At 61.7% G+C, this 18,026-nt stretch overlaps 1 protein-coding gene across 1 annotated transcript; it reads right to left on the reverse strand.

The window, feature by feature from the left end:
- Positions 1-1,859: 1,859 nt before the first annotated feature.
- On the reverse strand, positions 1,860-16,647 carry LOC102455097 (mast cell protease 1A-like). Its single transcript, XM_075911888.1, has 5 exons — positions 16,539-16,647; positions 14,011-14,158; positions 13,169-13,304; positions 2,898-3,170; positions 1,860-2,582 (listed from the first exon to the last, which is right to left on the reverse strand). The coding sequence occupies exons 1-5, from the start codon at positions 16,645-16,647 to the stop codon at positions 2,427-2,429; spliced, it is 822 nt and encodes a 273-aa protein (XP_075768003.1). The 3' UTR covers positions 1,860-2,426.
- Between the last annotated feature and the right edge of the window lie 1,379 nt (positions 16,648-18,026).

An 18,026-nucleotide genomic window follows, 5' to 3' on the forward strand; every position in this document is an offset into this window, starting at 1 on the left:
GGAGGGAAAAAACCCCAAAATTCCTTTGTCGCAGTTTGAAATTCCTACCTACGTTCCTACTGGCCGACTCTACCTGACTTGGGCATAGTTAACCCCTTGTTTCCCAGACTGCTGGCCATCTCTCATGAACATGACAAACATAAAATGAGCAGGCCTAAAAAAAGGCCTGTAACATAAAAACAGCAACAAGCCCGGGATCGAGAGCGCAAGACTTTGGTTCAGTGACACGGCAGCCAGGAAAGAGGTGTGACTGAAGAGAAACGATAGAATTGGGTAAGCGAGGTGGAGCGTGGAGAACATCCGGAGGTACCAGGCACGGCTACAGGCGGGGAGCCAAAGGGGAGTAGCAGAACGTCTCAACAAGAAACATCTTGGTCCCGACCGACTCCCCATAAATAATGTACATACCGACCCAGGGTCAGGACCGCGTCGAAGTTGACAGCACGAAGGACAGTAACCAGCTTACAGAAGGTGGCCACCCGACACATTAGATGTTTGCACATGTGCATAAAAGTGCACCCCAAAGGATAATTGCCGGCTGACCATGGGAGGGCACTGTGGTGCTGAAGGGGTGTTAGCATATTGTCACGGCTCACCTAAGGTGTAGTGGGGCAGTGGAAAATCTGTCCGCTGACAACTCTGAGGCTGTGTCTACACTGGCATGATAGTGCGCAATAGCACCCGCTTTTGCGCAAAAACATGCTGCCTGTCTACACTGGCGGGGAGTTCTTGTGCAAGGACACTGATGTTCTAATGTGTGAAATCAGGGCTTCTTGGCAAGAACTATGAAGCTCCCGCTCAGGAATAAGCCCTCTTGCACAACTGTCCTTGTACAAGAGGCCAGTGTAGACAGGCAACATGAATTTCTTGCGCAAGAAAGCCTGATAGCTAAAATGGCCATCGGCGCTTTCTTGCGCAAGAGAGCATCTACACTGGCACGGATGCTTTTGCACAAAAGCACATCTCTTGTGCAAAAGAACATGCCAGTGTAGACACTCTCTTGCGCAAATACTTTAACGCAAAACCTCCTGTGTTAAAAGTATTTGGGCAAAATCTTGCCAATGTAGACGTAGCCCGAGTGTCTGTCGTTTGGCAATAAACCTGCTGCGTGATTTCAATCCTCATCTGATTTGTGGTCCTGGGAGTCCGTTGTGTTAATTAATTGCGTATGGTTAATGTGCTGGACAGGGGAGCACATGCCCGCCCGCAGATGAGAGTTTATCATGATCGACGGAGTAGAGGACTTGTCAGGAACCCGTCGGGACAAACCCTGAAACCTGACGGAACAACACCAAAGCCAGCTGGGGCCGTCCGTAGCTGGGACCCCCCTTGTCCTTGCAGCCCCACACGGCAGAGCCTTGGAGGAGAGCTTTCAGGGTTCACGGAGTTTTGGTCTCCGGAGCAAACCGTGCCAAACCGATTTGAACTGGTTCTCAGGCAGGGCGCTAGGACTGGGGGGCATCTTAACAGGAGTCAGGTTTGGACCAGACCCGACTTGTCGGCAGCGTGAGGAGGGTCTGCCTGAGCCGCCCCAATATCTAGAGGGGCGCTAGGCAACAGGCCTTCAGGAGTGAACCTCATTTGCATGGACACGCCCACCCTGCCTAGGCGCTCGGCATGATGGGACGGCTCAGCGCCAGCCATCACCTACCAGGAGTTGGATCCCAATGAAACCAGGCGTCTTGGGTGCCAGCCTAGAGCATTAACCACAGATCTGGCCTCCTCCCGTAGGGATACAATCCTGCCCCACTTCCCCACCCCAACCCTGGCAGTGGCGGCAGCTGCTCTGGATTTTAGCCTTGGCTTGGATGCTCAGTCTCAGAGTCACTTTTTTTACTTCATTTTTATTCAGTGCTGGCTACCAAAGAGGAGGCAAAATGCAGCAGGTTGGGGATACAACAGGAAAGGGGGGGTGAGAAGGAGGGATCAGCCCTGGGGATGGATCTGCAATCGCCCAGCGTGGCCGTCTCTTCGGTCCATTCTGGCTGCCTGGCCGGCACGGGGCACAGGGGTGTGTGGAACAGGCGTTAACCCTGGGAACTAACCGTGGGAAGGGTCCAATGAGCCCAGAGCAGGCGGCAGGTTTAACGTGACCCAGCAGGGCCAGGGACAGCAAGGATCTGCCAGAAATATCATCAACCAGCTGACACGGGGGAGAGCCCCAAACCGCCACAACCGAGCACGAGTCTAGTACCAGGGAAGAAGCAGCCAAAGGGTTGGGATCTCCCAATGGGAGCTGGGCTTGAACCCAGCTCCTAACTCCCCTAGGCTGCTGCCTGGATGCTCATGGGTTGGGGGTGGCCCTCAGCAAGTGATGACCAGTGGGGTTAGGACGAGGGGTGGTTAACCCCCCCCACTGCAAAGCCGCCCTCCATCCGGGCCCATCCGAAGCACAGAAGTAGTTGAGTTCAGTCCTGCGCAGGGATTCACAGCCGGGCTCCGGGCTGCAAACTCCGTACGGTGTCCTGAATCCAGGGGGTAAAGACAGAGAGTTTCGTGTACACGGCAGGAGCTTTGTCAGGTCCCCAGGAGACGATGCCCTGGGCTGTCCCTCCGCACACCAGGGGGCCCCCGGAGTCGCCCTGCGAAAGGGAACAAGCCACAGGTGGAAAACATCCCTCGGAGTCATTTCCTGCTGATGGCCAGCCCGGTGAAACCCCCTCAGCCCCCCGGTCTCTGCCATGACCCAGCTGGGCTCAGCTTCCCTCCCGCTGCCCTGCCCTGAAGGTCTCTGCCTCCCGCTGAGACATGACCAGAGTTTTGCCAGTGGACATATACAGCGCCTGGCACAATGGGGCCGGATCGCCCCTCGCCGCTCCTAGCCCTGAGGGGAACTCCAACACCCTTGTCAATCACAGCCACTTATCCAGGGGGATGGAGACGAGGAGGGGAGGTACCTTTGCAGCGTTGTAAAACCGGGCTGGGTCCCCCACACAGATCATGGTGGCGGGGTCGTAGTGACGATACAGCCAATGTGGGTTCCTCGGACACGCGGCGTCCGGCATCACCACCACGTCCACCTCCTGGAGCTTGTCGGGCAACAATGGAGCATCCGGCACCAGAGAGCCCCAGCCGGCGACGGTGCACAGGGACCCCGGCTCCACCCTCTCGTGAGCACTGGGAACAGGGAGGAGACCCACCCAACCAGTCGGCTTCACGTTCTCCTGCAGCTGAGAGACAAGAACCATAAAGTTCAATCACAGGGTCTCAGACACCGATACAGAGCCATCAAATCCTTGGGGAAATCAATGACAACGGGGCACTGCAGGAGGAGGGGTGGGTTGGGGCGGTACCTGCAGCAGTGTGAGGTCACTGGGGGCGGGGGATGGGATGGGGGTGGTACCCGCAGCAGTGTGAGGTCACTGGGGGTGGGGGATGGGATGGGGCGGTACCTGCAGCAGTGTGAGGTCACTGGGGGTGGGGGATGGGATGGGGGCGGTACCTGCAGCAGTGTGAGGTCACTGGGGGAGGGGGATGGGATGGGGGCGGTACCTGAAGCAGTGTGAGGTCACTGGGGGAGGGGGATGGGATGGGGGCGGTACCTGCAGCAGTGTGAGGTCACTGGGGGAGGGGGATGGGATGGGGGCGGTACCTGCAGCAGTGTGAGGTCACTGGGGGTGGGGGATGGGATGGGGGTGATACCTGCAGCAGTGTGAGGTCACTGGGGGAGGGGGATGGGATGGGGGCGGTACCTGCAGCAGTGTGAGGTCACTGGGGGCGGGGGATGGGATGGGATGGTACCTGCAGCAGTGTGAGGTCACTGGGGGTGGGGGATGGGATGGGGTGGTACCTGCAGCAGTGTGAGGTCACTGGGGGTGGGGGATGGGATGGGGGCGGTACCTGCAGCAGTGTGAGGTCACTGGGGGTGGGGGATGGGATGGGGGTGGTACCTGCAGCAGTGTGAGGTCACTGGGAGTGGGGGATGGGATGGGGGCGGTACCTGCAGCAGTGTGAGGTCACTGGGGGCGGGGGATGGGATGGGGGTGGTACCTGCAGCAGTGTGAGGTCACTGGGGGCGGGGGATGGGATGGGGGCGGTACCTGCAGCAGTGTGAGGTCACTGGGGGCGGGGGATGGGATGGGGGCGGTACCTGCAGCAGTGTGAGGTCACTGGGGGTGGGGGATGGGATGGGGTGGTACCTGCAGCAGTGTGAGGTCACTGGGGGTGGGGGATGGGATGGGGGCGGTACCTGCAGCAGTGTGAGGTTACTGGGGGCGGGGGATGGGATGGGGGCGGTACCTGCAGCAGTGTGAGGTCACTGGGGGTGGGGGATGGGATGGGGGTGGTACCTGCAGCAGTGTGAGGTCACTGGGAGTGGGGGATGGGATGGGGGCGGTACCTGCAGCAGTGTGAGGTCACTGGGGGCGGGGGATGGGATGGGGGCGGTACCTGCAGCAGTGTGAGGTCACTGGGGGTGGGGGATGGGATGGGGTGGTACCTGCAGCAGTGTGAGGTCACTGGGGGTGGGGGATGGGATGGGGGCGGTACCTGCAGCAGTGTGAGGTCACTGGGGGTGGGGGATGGGATGGGGCGGTACCTGCAGCAGTGTGAGGTCACTGGGGGTGGGGGATGGGATGGGGTGGTACCTGCAGCAGTGTGAGGTCACTGGGGGGTGGGGGATGGGATGGGGGCGGTACCTGCAGCAGTGTGAGGTCACTGGGGCTGGGGGATGGGATGGGGTGGTACCTGCAGCAGTGTGAGGTCACTGGGGGTGGGGGATGGGATGGGGTGGTACCTGCAGCAGTGTGAGGTCACTGGGAGTGGGGGATGGGATGGGGGTGGTACCTGCAGCAGTGTGAGGTCACTGGGAGTGGGGGATGGGATGGGGGCGGTACCTGCAGCAGTGTGAGGTCACTGGGAGTGGGGGATGGGATGGGGGCGGTACCTGCAGCAGTGTGAGGTCACTGGGGTGGGGGATGGGATGGGGGCGGTACCTGCAGCAGTGTGAGGTCACTGGGGGTGGGGGATGGGATGGGGGTGGTACCTGCAGCAGTGTGAGGTCACTGGGGGTGGGGGATGAGATGGGGGCGGTACCTGCAGCAGTGTGAGGTCACTGGGGGTGGGGGATGGGATGGGGCGGTACCTGCAGCAGTGTGAGGTCACTGGGGGCGGGGGATGGGATGGGGTGGTACCTGCAGCAGTGTGAGGTCACTGGGGGTGGGGGATGAGATGGGGGCGGTACCTGCAGCAGTGTGAGGTCACTGGGGGTGGGGGATGGGATGGGGCGGTACCTGCAGCAGTGTGAGGTCACTGGGGTGGGGGATGGGATGGGGGTGGTACCTGCAGCAGTGTGAGGTCACTGGGGGTGGGGGATGGGATGGGGGCAGTACCTGCAGCAGTGTGAGGTCACTGGGGGAGGGGGATGGGATGGGGGTGGTACCTGCAGCAGTGTGAGGTCACTGGGGGTGGGGGATGGGATGGGGGCGGTACCTGCAGCAGTGTGAGGTCACTGGGGGTGGGGGATGGGATGGGATGGGGGCGGTACCTGCAGCAGTGTGAGGTCACTGGGGTGGGGGATGGGATGGGGGCGGTACCTGCAGCAGTGTGAGGTCACTGGGGTGGGGGATGGGATGGGGGCGGTACCTGCAGCAGTGTGAGGTCACTGGGGGTGGGGGATGGGATGGGGGTGGTACCTGCAGCAGTGTGAGGTCACTGGGGGTGGGGGATGAGATGGGGGCGGTACCTGCAGCAGTGTGAGGTCACTGGGGGTGGGGGATGGGATGGGGCGGTACCTGCAGCAGTGTGAGGTCACTGGGGGTGGGGGATGGGATGGGGGTGGTACCTACAGCAGTGTGAGGTCACTGGGGGTGGGGGATGGGATGGGGGCGGTACCTGCAGCAGTGTGAGGTCACTGGGATGGGGGATGGGATGGGGGCGGTACCTGCAGCAGTGTGAGGTCACTGGGGGTGGGGGATGGGATGGGGGCAGTACCTGCAGCAGTGTGAGGTCACTGGGGGTGGGGGATGGGATGGGGTGGTACCTGCAGCAGTGTGAGGTCACTGGGGGTAGGGGATGGGATGGGGGCGGTACCTGCAGCAGTGTGAGGTCACTGGAGGTGGGGGATGGGATGGGGGTGGTACCTGTAGCAGTGTGAGGTCACTGGGGGCGGGGGATGGGATGGGGTGGTACCTGCAGCAGTGTGAGGTCACTGGGGGTGGGGGATGAGATGGGGGCGGTACCTGCAGCAGTGTGAGGTCACTGGGGGTGGGGGATGGGATGGGGCGGTACCTGCAGCAGTGTGAGGTCACTGGGGTGGGGGATGGGATGGGGGTGGTACCTGCAGCAGTGTGAGGTCACTGGGGGTGGGGGATGGGATGGGGGCAGTACCTGCAGCAGTGTGAGGTCACTGGGGGAGGGGGATGGGATGGGGGTGGTACCTGCAGCAGTGTGAGGTCACTGGGGGTGGGGGATGGGATGGGGGCGGTACCTGCAGCAGTGTGAGGTCACTGGGGGTGGGGGATGGGATGGGATGGGGGCGGTACCTGCAGCAGTGTGAGGTCACTGGGGTGGGGGATGGGATGGGGGCGGTACCTGCAGCAGTGTGAGGTCACTGGGGTGGGGGATGGGATGGGGGCGGTACCTGCAGCAGTGTGAGGTCACTGGGGGTGGGGGATGGGATGGGGGTGGTACCTGCAGCAGTGTGAGGTCACTGGGGGTGGGGGATGAGATGGGGGCGGTACCTGCAGCAGTGTGAGGTCACTGGGGGTGGGGGATGGGATGGGGCGGTACCTGCAGCAGTGTGAGGTCACTGGGGGTGGGGAATGGGATGGGGGTGGTACCTACAGCAGTGTGAGGTCACTGGGGGTGGGGGATGGGATGGGGGCGGTACCTGCAGCAGTGTGAGGTCACTGGGATGGGGGATGGGATGGGGGCGGTACCTGCAGCAGTGTGAGGTCACTGGGGGTGGGGGATGGGATGGGGGCAGTACCTGCAGCAGTGTGAGGTCACTGGGGGTGGGGGATGGGATGGGGTGGTACCTGCAGCAGTGTGAGGTCACTGGGGGTAGGGGATGGGATGGGGGCGGTACCTGCAGCAGTGTGAGGTCACTGGAGGTGGGGGATGGGATGGGGGTGGTACCTGTAGCAGTGTGAGGTCACTTGGGGTGGGGGATGGGATGGGGCGGTACCTACAGCAGTGTGAGGTCACTGGGGGTGGGGGATGGGATGGGGGTGGTACCTACAGCAGTGTGAGGTCACTGGGATGGGGGATGGGATGGGGGCGGTACCTGCAGCAGTGTGAGGTCACTGGGGGTGGGGGATGGGATGGGGGTGGTACCTGCAGCAGTGTGAGGTCACTGGGGGTGGGGGATGGGATGGGGGCGGTACCTGCAGCAGTGTGAGGTCACTGGGGCGGGGGATGGGATGGGGCAGTACCTGCAGCAGTGTGAGGTCACTGGGGCGGGGGATGGGATGGGGCAGTACCTGCAGCAGTGTGAGGTCACTGGGGGTGGGGGATGGGATGGGGCGGTACCTGCAGCAGTGTGAGGTCACTGGGGTGGGGGATGGGATGGGGTGGTACCTGCAGCAGTGTGAGGTCACTGGGATGGGGGATGGGATGGGGGCGGTACCTGCAGCAGTGTGAGGTCACTGGGGGTGGGGGATGGGATGGGGGCGGTACCTGCAGCAGTGTGAGGTCACTGGGGGTGGGGGATGGGATGGGGGTGGTACCTACAGCAGTGTGAGGTCACTGGGATGGGGGATGGGATGGGGGCGGTACCTGCAGCAGTGTGAGGTCACTGGGGGTGGGGGATGGGATGGGGGCGGTACCTGCAGCAGTGAGAGGTCACTGGGGGCGGGGGATGGGATGGGGGCGGTACCTGCAGCAGTGTGAGGTCACTGGGGGTGGGGGATGGGATGGGGCGGTACCTGCAGCAGTGTGAGGTCACTGGGGGAGGGGGATGGGATGGGGGTGGTACCTGCAGCAGTGTGAGGTCACTGGGGGTGGGGGATGGGATGGGGGCAGTACCTGCAGCAGTGTGAGGTCACTGGGATGGGGGATGGGATGGGGGCGGTACCTGCAGCAGTGTGAGGTCACTGGGGGTGGGGGATGGGATGGGGGTGGTACCTACAGCAGTGTGAGGTCACTGGGGGTGGGGGATGGGATGGGGGCGGTACCTGCAGCAGTGTGAGGTCACTGGGATGGGGGATGGGATGGGGGCGGTACCTGCAGCAGTGTGAGGTCACTGGGGGTGGGGGATGGGATGGGGGCAGTACCTGCAGCAGTGTGAGGTCACTGGGGGTGGGGGATGGGATGGGGTGGTACCTGCAGCAGTGTGAGGTCACTGGGGGTAGGGGATGGGATGGGGGCGGTACCTGCAGCAGTGTGAGGTCACTGGAGGTGGGGGATGGGATGGGGGTGGTACCTGTAGCAGTGTGAGGTCACTTGGGGTGGGGGATGGGATGGGGCGGTACCTGCAGCAGTGTGAGGTCACTGGGATGGGGGATGGGATGGGGGCGGTACCTGCAGCAGTGTGAGGTCACTGGGAGTGGGGGATGGGATGGGGGCGGTACCTGCAGCAGTGTGAGGTCACTGGGGTGGGGGATGGGATGGGGGCGGTACCTGCAGCAGTGTGAGGTCACTGGGGGTGGGGGATGGGATGGGGGTGGTACCTGCAGCAGTGTGAGGTCACTGGGGGTGGGGGATGAGATGGGGGCGGTACCTGCAGCAGTGTGAGGTCACTGGGGGTGGGGGATGGGATGGGGCGGTACCTGCAGCAGTGTGAGGTCACTGGGGGCGGGGGATGGGATGGGGTGGTACCTGCAGCAGTGTGAGGTCACTGGGGGTGGGGGATGAGATGGGGGCGGTACCTGCAGCAGTGTGAGGTCACTGGGGGTGGGGGATGGGATGGGGCGGTACCTGCAGCAGTGTGAGGTCACTGGGGTGGGGGATGGGATGGGGGTGGTACCTGCAGCAGTGTGAGGTCACTGGGGGTGGGGGATGGGATGGGGGCAGTACCTGCAGCAGTGTGAGGTCACTGGGGGAGGGGGATGGGATGGGGGTGGTACCTGCAGCAGTGTGAGGTCACTGGGGGTGGGGGATGGGATGGGGGCGGTACCTGCAGCAGTGTGAGGTCACTGGGGGTGGGGGATGGGATGGGATGGGGGCGGTACCTGCAGCAGTGTGAGGTCACTGGGGTGGGGGATGGGATGGGGGCGGTACCTGCAGCAGTGTGAGGTCACTGGGGGTGGGGGATGGGATGGGGGTGGTACCTGCAGCAGTGTGAGGTCACTGGGGTGGGGGATGGGATGGGGGCGGTACCTGCAGCAGTGTGAGGTCACTGGGGGTGGGGGATGGGATGGGGGTGGTACCTGCAGCAGTGTGAGGTCACTGGGGGTGGGGGATGAGATGGGGGCGGTACCTGCAGCAGTGTGAGGTCACTGGGGGTGGGGGATGGGATGGGGCGGTACCTGCAGCAGTGTGAGGTCACTGGGGGCGGGGGATGGGATGGGGTGGTACCTGCAGCAGTGTGAGGTCACTGGGGGTGGGGGATGAGATGGGGGCGGTACCTGCAGCAGTGTGAGGTCACTGGGGGTGGGGGATGGGATGGGGCGGTACCTGCAGCAGTGTGAGGTCACTGGGGGTGGGGGATGGGATGGGGGCGGTACCTGCAGCAGTGAGAGGTCACTGGGGGCGGGGGATGGGATGGGGGCGGTACCTGCAGCAGTGTGAGGTCACTGGGGGCGGGGGATGGGATGGGGGCGGTACCTGCAGCAGTGTGAGGTCACTGGGGGTGGGGGATGGGATGGGGCGGTACCTGCAGCAGTGTGAGGTCACTGGGGGAGGGGGATGGGATGGGGGTGGTACCTGCAGCAGTGTGAGGTCACTGGGGGTGGGGGATGGGATGGGGGCAGTACCTGCAGCAGTGTGAGGTCACTGGGATGGGGGATGGGATGGGGGCGGTACCTGCAGCAGTGTGAGGTCACTGGGGGTGGGGGATGGGATGGGGGTGGTACCTACAGCAGTGTGAGGTCACTGGGGGTGGGGGATGGGATGGGGGCGGTACCTGCAGCAGTGTGAGGTCACTGGGATGGGGGATGGGATGGGGGCGGTACCTGCAGCAGTGTGAGGTCACTGGGGGTGGGGGATGGGATGGGGGCAGTACCTGCAGCAGTGTGAGGTCACTGGGGGTGGGGGATGGGATGGGGTGGTACCTGCAGCAGTGTGAGGTCACTGGGGGTAGGGGATGGGATGGGGGCGGTACCTGCAGCAGTGTGAGGTCACTGGAGGTGGGGGATGGGATGGGGGTGGTACCTGTAGCAGTGTGAGGTCACTTGGGGTGGGGGATGGGATGGGGCGGTACCTGCAGCAGTGTGAGGTCACTGGGGGAGGGGGATGGGATGGGGGTGGTACCTGCAGCAGTGTGAGGTCACTGGGGGTGGGGGATGGGATGGGGGCGGTACCTGCAGCAGTGTGAGGTCACTGGGGCTGGGGGATGGGATGGGGTGGTACCTGCAGCAGTGTGAGGTCACTGGGAGTGGGGGATGGGATGGGGGTGGTACCTGCAGCAGTGTGAGGTCACTGGGAGTGGGGGATGGGATGGGGGCGGTACCTGCAGCAGTGTGAGGTCACTGGGGGCGGGGGATGGGATGGGGGCGGTACCTGCAGCAGTGTGAGGTCACTGGGGGTGGGGGATGGGATGGGGCGGTACCTGCAGCAGTGTGAGGTCACTGGGGGAGGGGGATGGGATGGGGGTGGTACCTGCAGCAGTGTGAGGTCACTGGGGGTGGGGGATGGGATGGGGGTGGTACCTACAGCAGTGTGAGGTCACTGGGGGTGGGGGATGGGATGGGGGCGGTACCTGCAGCAGTGTGAGGTCACTGGGATGGGGGATGGGATGGGGGCGGTACCTGCAGCAGTGTGAGGTCACTGGGGGTGGGGGATGGGATGGGGGTGGTACCTACAGCAGTGTGAGGTCACTGGGGGTGGGGGATGGGATGGGGGCAGTACCTGCAGCAGTGTGAGGTCACTGGGATGGGGGATGGGATGGGGGCGGTACCTGCAGCAGTGTGAGGTCACTGGGGGTGGGGGATGGGATGGGGGTGGTACCTACAGCAGTGTGAGGTCACTGGGGGTGGGGGATGGGATGGGGGCGGTACCTGCAGCAGTGTGAGGTCACTGGGATGGGGGATGGGATGGGGGCGGTACCTGCAGCAGTGTGAGGTCACTGGGGGTGGGGGATGGGATGGGGGCAGTACCTGCAGCAGTGTGAGGTCACTGGGGGTGGGGGATGGGATGGGGTGGTACCTGCAGCAGTGTGAGGTCACTGGGGGTAGGGGATGGGATGGGGGCGGTACCTGCAGCAGTGTGAGGTCACTGGAGGTGGGGGATGGGATGGGGGTGGTACCTGTAGCAGTGTGAGGTCACTTGGGGTGGGGGATGGGATGGGGCGGTACCTACAGCAGTGTGAGGTCACTGGGGGTGGGGGATGGGATGGGGGTGGTACCTACAGCAGTGTGAGGTCACTGGGATGGGGGATGGGATGGGGGCGGTACCTGCAGCAGTGTGAGGTCACTGGGGGTGGGGGATGGGATGGGGGTGGTACCTGCAGCAGTGTGAGGTCACTGGGGGTGGGGGATGGGATGGGGGCGGTACCTGCAGCAGTGTGAGGTCACTGGGGCGGGGGATGGGATGGGGCAGTACCTGCAGCAGTGTGAGGTCACTGGGGCGGGGGATGGGATGGGGCAGTACCTGCAGCAGTGTGAGGTCACTGGGGGTGGGGGATGGGATGGGGCGGTACCTGCAGCAGTGTGAGGTCACTGGGGTGGGGGATGGGATGGGGTGGTACCTGCAGCAGTGTGAGGTCACTGGGATGGGGGATGGGATGGGGGCGGTACCTGCAGCAGTGTGAGGTCACTGGGGGTGGGGGATGGGATGGGGGCGGTACCTGCAGCAGTGTGAGGTCACTGGGGGTGGGGGATGGGATGGGGGTGGTACCTACAGCAGTGTGAGGTCACTGGGATGGGGGATGGGATGGGGGCGGTACCTGCAGCAGTGTGAGGTCACTGGGGGTGGGGGATGGGATGGGGTGGTACCTGCAGCAGTGTGAGGTCACTGGGGGTAGGGGATGGGATGGGGGCGGTACCTGCAGCAGTGTGAGGTCACTGGAGGTGGGGGATGGGATGGGGGTGGTACCTGTAGCAGTGTGAGGTCACTTGGGGTGGGGGATGGGATGGGGCGGTACCTACAGCAGTGTGAGGTCACTGGGGGTGGGGGATGGGATGGGGGTGGTACCTACAGCAGTGTGAGGTCACTGGGATGGGGGATGGGATGGGGGCGGTACCTGCAGCAGTGTGAGGTCACTGGGGGTGGGGGATGGGATGGGGGTGGTACCTGCAGCAGTGTGAGGTCACTGGGGCGGAGGATGGGATGGGGTGGTACCTGCAGCAGTGTGAGGTCACTGGGGGTGGGGGATGGGATGGGGGCGGTACCTGCAGCAGTGTGAGGTCACTGGGGGTGGGGGATGGGATGGGGCGGTACCTGCAGCAGTGTGAGGTCACTGGGGGTGGGGGATGGGATGGGGGCGGTACCTGCAGCAGTGTGAGGTCACTGGGGGTGGGGGATGGGATGGGGCGGTACCTACAGCAGTGTGAGGTCACTGGGGGTGGGGGATGGGATGGGGCGGTACCTGCAGCAGTGTGAGGTCACTGGGGGTGGGGGATGGGATGGGGGCGGTACCTGCAGCAGTGTGAGGTCACTGGGGGTGGGGGATGGGATGGGGTGGTACCTGCAGCAGTGTGAGGTCACTGGGGGTGGGGGATGGGATGGGGTGGTACCTGCAGCAGTGTGAGGTCACTGGGGGTGGGGGATGGGATGGGGTGGTACCTGCAGCAGTGTGAGGTCACTGGGGGTGGGGGATGGGATGGGGGCGGTACCTGCAGCAGTGTGAGGTCACTGGGGGTGGGGGATGGGATGGGGTGGTACCTGCAGCAGTGTGAGGTCACTGGGGGTGGGGGATGGGATGGGGTGGTACCTGCAGCAGTGTGAGGTCACTGGGGGCGGGGGATGGGATGGGGGCGGTACCTGCAGCAGTGTGAGGTCACTGGGGGTGGGCGATGGGATGGGGGCGGTACCTGCAGCAGTGTGAGGTCACTGGGGGCGGGGGATGGGATGGGGCGGTACCTGCAGCAGTGTGAGGTCACTGGGGGCGGGGCAATGGCAGGGGTTGTACCTGCAGCAGCATGATGTCATTATTAAGGGATTCCTCGTCGTAGTTCTCGTGGGGGTACGAGCTCTGCACAGGAATCAGCTGCTGACTGTCTTCCGACTGGTGGATGTTGTGGGCTCCCAGGACGACCATGATCTTGCTGCAAAAGCCCCGGGCCAGCCATGTGGGTGTCGGGGTGAGCACAGGCGCGGTGCGTGGGGTGGCCACGCGCAGGTCCGACCCAGGAGAGCGCGACAGGGCAATTGGGCCACCCTGGACCTTGAATCATGGCTGGTGGACTCAGCTCCCAGCCCGTCCCTACGTCCAATCCCCGGTGACATGGGGCCGGCTTTGACCCAGCTGCAGATCTGTCTGCGCCAGGGGGCTACGACATGGGGCCCCTTCCCCCGTAGCCGAGCTGCCTCCAGTCCCCCTTGAGAGGGGTCTGGCTGTTTGGGGAGGGGTAGGCCCGGGCGTGAGGGCTTCCTCTGTGGTGAACCCTGGTCCCCGCACAAAACCTCTGCCCTGAGGTGCTGGGGTCCCAGCCTGGGTTCTCTCCACCCCCAGGGACCCTCCCAGCCTGATCCAGGCAGGGGTCCATGGCCAGCCCCCAGCCCAGCGCCCTGCAGAGCCGGCCTGGGGTTGGGACCCCTCCCTGCCCTACACTGGTCAAGGGGCCAGACCCAGATGGGCTCTGCCTGCAGCCTCATTGATTTACCCAGTGCTGGGGCTGCGCTGTGGGTTGAAAGGCCCCTAGAGACTCACCGACACCCCCTGAGCAGGTCAGACCCCTGGGCTGTACTCCCCCAGCCTGGCCACCCCCAGCCCCTCCCCTGACCCCCACGTCACCACCCAGAGGCACTTACTCTGCCTGGCAGTGAGCGGCCGTCAGCACAAAGTTCTCCGCCACCAGGAACCCGCCGCAGAAAGTGTTCTCGCCTTCGAATTTCCTTTTGAGGTAGGCCATGTAGGGTCTGGAGTGGGGCTCAGCTTCCCGGCCCCCGAAAATCTGCCCTGGGGGCAGAGCAGGTGGATAGGAAACGTCCCTTTGCCTCTCTGGTCTGGGACCATGCTCGCCCTCTCCCAGGGGACCCAACAGCCTCGTCCAACACCCCCTGTCACTTCGAGCCTGCTACAGGCTGAGGTCTGAGCATTGGTCTCCTCCCCCTGTCTGCGTCCCCCCTCTTCCCAGAGCCCTGTTCCCAGACCCAGCTCCAGGGAGCCAGGGAGCCGAGAGGGATACGTACCAACAATTCCTCCCACTGAGCAAATCAACTCCCCAGACCCATGTCCCTACTAGCACCTTTGGCCGAGGTGGGATCTGATCCCGTATTTCTTGGGTCTCAGCCCCACAGCCCAGCTCCCGCTGTGGGGAGAACTGTCCCACGGGTGAGTCCGTGGGGTCACTATAACTTTCTCTCCAGCCCTCACCCGGGGGGGGGGGGGGGGCAGGAGGAAAATCACGGGGGGCAGGCACCGGATTGGAGCTGCAGCATCAGAACCATCGGGGCACGGAGCCATGGACCTGGTGTCCAAGAAATCGGTTTTGCCCTTCCCTGCTTCTTCCTTCTGCGCACAGCGGTTAACACTAAACTCTATTGTCGTGTGGTGAGACTAACCCCCCACGTCCTCTCTCGTTTTCCTTTGCAGGACGATGCTACATTTTCAAACTCGGCCTGCGGAGCTCTTTCCCACCGTGTGTCTGCAAACTTTACGGCTCAATCCGCCTTCAAGGACCCCTCCCTCAGTCCATTCCTGGTGCCTTTGTGTCTCCGATGTTCATAGAATCACAGAATACTAGGACTGGAAGGGACCTCGAGAGTCATCGAGTCCAGCCCCCTGCCCTCCTGGCAGGACCAAATACTGTCTAGACCATCCCTGATAGACATTTATCTAACCTGCTCTTCAATATCTCCAGGGATGGGGATTCCACAACCTCCCTGGGCAATTTATTCCAGTGTTTGACTACTCTGACAGGCAGGAACTTTTTCCTAATGTCCAACCTAAACCTCCCTTGCTGCAGTTTAAGCCCCTTGCTCCTTGTTCTATCCTCAGAGGCCAAGATGAACAAGTTTTCTCCCTCCTCCTTATGACACCCTTTTAGATACCTGAAAATGGCTCTCATGTCCCCCCTCAGTCTTCTCTTTTCTAATTCTTTCAGCCTTCCCTCATAGTTCATGTTCTCTAGACCTTTCGTCATTCTTGTTGCTCTTCTCTGGACCCTCTCCAATTTCTCCACATCTTTCCTGAAATGTGGTGCTCAGAACTGGACACAATCCTCCAACTGAGGCCTAACTAGCGCAGACTAGAGCGGAGGAATGACTTCTCGTGTCTTGCTCACAACACACCTGTTAATGCAGCCCAGAATCATGTTTGCTTTTCTTTCAACAGTGTCACACTGTTGACTCATATTCAGCTTGTGGTCCACTCTAACCCCTAGATCCCTTTCTGCCGTACTCCTTCCTCAACAGTCGCTTCCCGTTCTGCGTGTGTGAAACGGATTGTTCCTTCCTAAGTAGAGCACTTTGCATTTCTCTTTATTAAACTTCATCCCCTTTACCTCAGACCATTTCTCCAATTTGTCCAGATCGTTTTGAATTATGACCCTCTCCTCCAGAGCAGTTGCAACCCCTCCTAGCTTGGTATCATCTGCAAACTGAATAAGCGTACTTTCTATACCAATATCTAAATCATTGATGAAGATATTGAACAGAGCCAGTACCAAAACAGACCCCTGCGAAACCCCACTTGTTAGACCTTTCCAGCAGGATTGAGAACCTTTAATAACTACTCTCTGAGTACGGTTATCCAGCCAGTTCTGCACCCACCTTATAGTAGCCCCATCCAGGTTGTATTTGCCTAGTTTATTGATAAGAATAGCACACGAGACCGTATCAAAAGCCTTACTAAAGTCTAGGTATACCACATCCACCGCTTCTCCCTTATCCATAAGTCTCGTTATCCGATCAAAGAAAGCTATCAGATTGGTTTGACGGGATTTGTTCTTTACAAATCCATGCTGGCTTCCCTATCACCTTGCCACTTTCCAAGTGTTTGCAGATGAACTCCTCAATTATTTGCTCCATTATCTTCCCTGGCACAGAAGTTAAACTAACTGGGCTGTAGTTTCTTGGGTTGTTCTTATGTCCCTCTTTATGCTGTGAATGTCTGGGGTAGAGAGACATGGGGAAGCTCCTTTGGGGGGCTGTTCCCCCTTTTGTAGTTGTTTGTCGTCTTTGAGAATCACCTCCCGCTGGGATTTAGGAGGCAGAAAGCAGGTGGGAACCCCAAGCGCTTTGTTCATCAGGATGGACGTTCCCCTACAGAACCAAATCCCTGAGTGCCCCCCATTCACCCCAAAGTCCCCGTGTCCCCCAAACCCAGCTGTACTCACCAGCCCTAGTCCCAGGGGGCAGGAGAAAGGCCATGGGGAGCAGAAACGAGATGGGAACCTGCATGTCTGCAGTCAGTGCAGGAATGGTGCCTCTGCAGTGAACCTGCATGCTTTATAGATTGAGCTTGCGGGGGAGGGATTCAAGGGGGCAGGAAACCTCAAGGTCACCCACACGGTTATCTAACTGCAGGTTCAGGTGTCTCACTTTCCAACCACAGCCAACCACACGGGCTGGGGGGAAGGTGAAGCTGCACATCAGCCCAGTAGCTGGGTCCCTGCACAGCCGGCCGAATGATGCCTCACTGGATGGAGAAGACCCCAGAGGGGATGTATTCAGGAAGATCCAGGGCTGCTCTGGGTGCTGGGACACAGCTGGGCACATCTGGGGCTCGAACTCACCTGGCCCTGGCCCTTGCCCTGGTCCCGCTCAGTTCCCGGCCGGTGTCTGTGTGCTGGGGTGACAGTGGCTGATCTCCGTGGCGGGTGGGAACGGGGCCCTTTGATCTTTCTCAGGGTGCGGCCAGACCTGAGCCGGGTGGCACTGGGTAGAGAAGCCATCAGACGTGTTCACAGCGCAGGGGTCCATGACCACATGAAGGGGAGCTGTGACTGTGCAACACCAGAGGGGAAATGACACGGCAAAGAAATGCACAGAGCCTGTGAGTCCTGGCTTGCAGCTCTCCCCCATCTCTCCCTGCTCCTGCTCTAACCACTAGACCGCACTCCCTTTCCAGAGAAGACACTCCAGGTACTTCGGCTCCCAGACAACGTACCGCTTTTAAGAACTCCCTGCTCAGGGCTGCCCTCCCAGCTCCAGGGACAGCAAGATACTCCCTGTCCATCCTGGACCACTCTGGTATCAGCCCCAACAAACTCACTGCAGGGTCTCATTAGCCAGACAGGCAATTCATTACTTTTCAACACATAACGTACTGCTCCAGAGACTTCTGGGAGAAGACTAGCAGGCTGGGGTAGAGAGGGAGGCACGTCACAGGAAGTTGGAAAGAAAACGTAAAGGAGGGGAAGTGACACTGGTGAACCTGGCTTTGCACAAGCCCCGAACCTGTTTTTGGGTGGAGAGGTGTAGAAGTCGAAGCAGGGGCCTGGGCATGTGGGAAGTTGAGAGGAGGAGGGAGGGGGACAGGAGTCAGGGCAGGGGACTGGGAGTGTGGGGAGATGATGGGAGGGAGAGGCGGCAGGGCAGGGCGCTGGGGGTGGGTGATGTAGGAGTCAGGGTTGGGTGATGAGGAAGGGCTGTTAATGTGGGGTCTGGAGTGAGGGATGGGGAAGAGGAGGGGCTCAGGGGATGGGGAATAGGATGGGAGGGCGGGTTCAGGAGGAAGGGGAGGTTCAGAGACAGAGTGAGGGGCTCAGAGCAGTAGTAGGTTCCTGGGCCCTCCCTTCTGAGACCCCTCCATAGGCACTTCCCCCCCTCGCACAACCAAGAATCAGTCTCTGCAGGATCCATCTCACCTCTGACTGAGGGAT

The sequence above is a fragment of the Pelodiscus sinensis genome, chromosome 30 (assembly GCF_049634645.1).
Source record: "Pelodiscus sinensis isolate JC-2024 chromosome 30, ASM4963464v1, whole genome shotgun sequence".
Classification (NCBI taxonomy): domain Eukaryota; kingdom Metazoa; phylum Chordata; order Testudines; family Trionychidae; genus Pelodiscus; species Pelodiscus sinensis.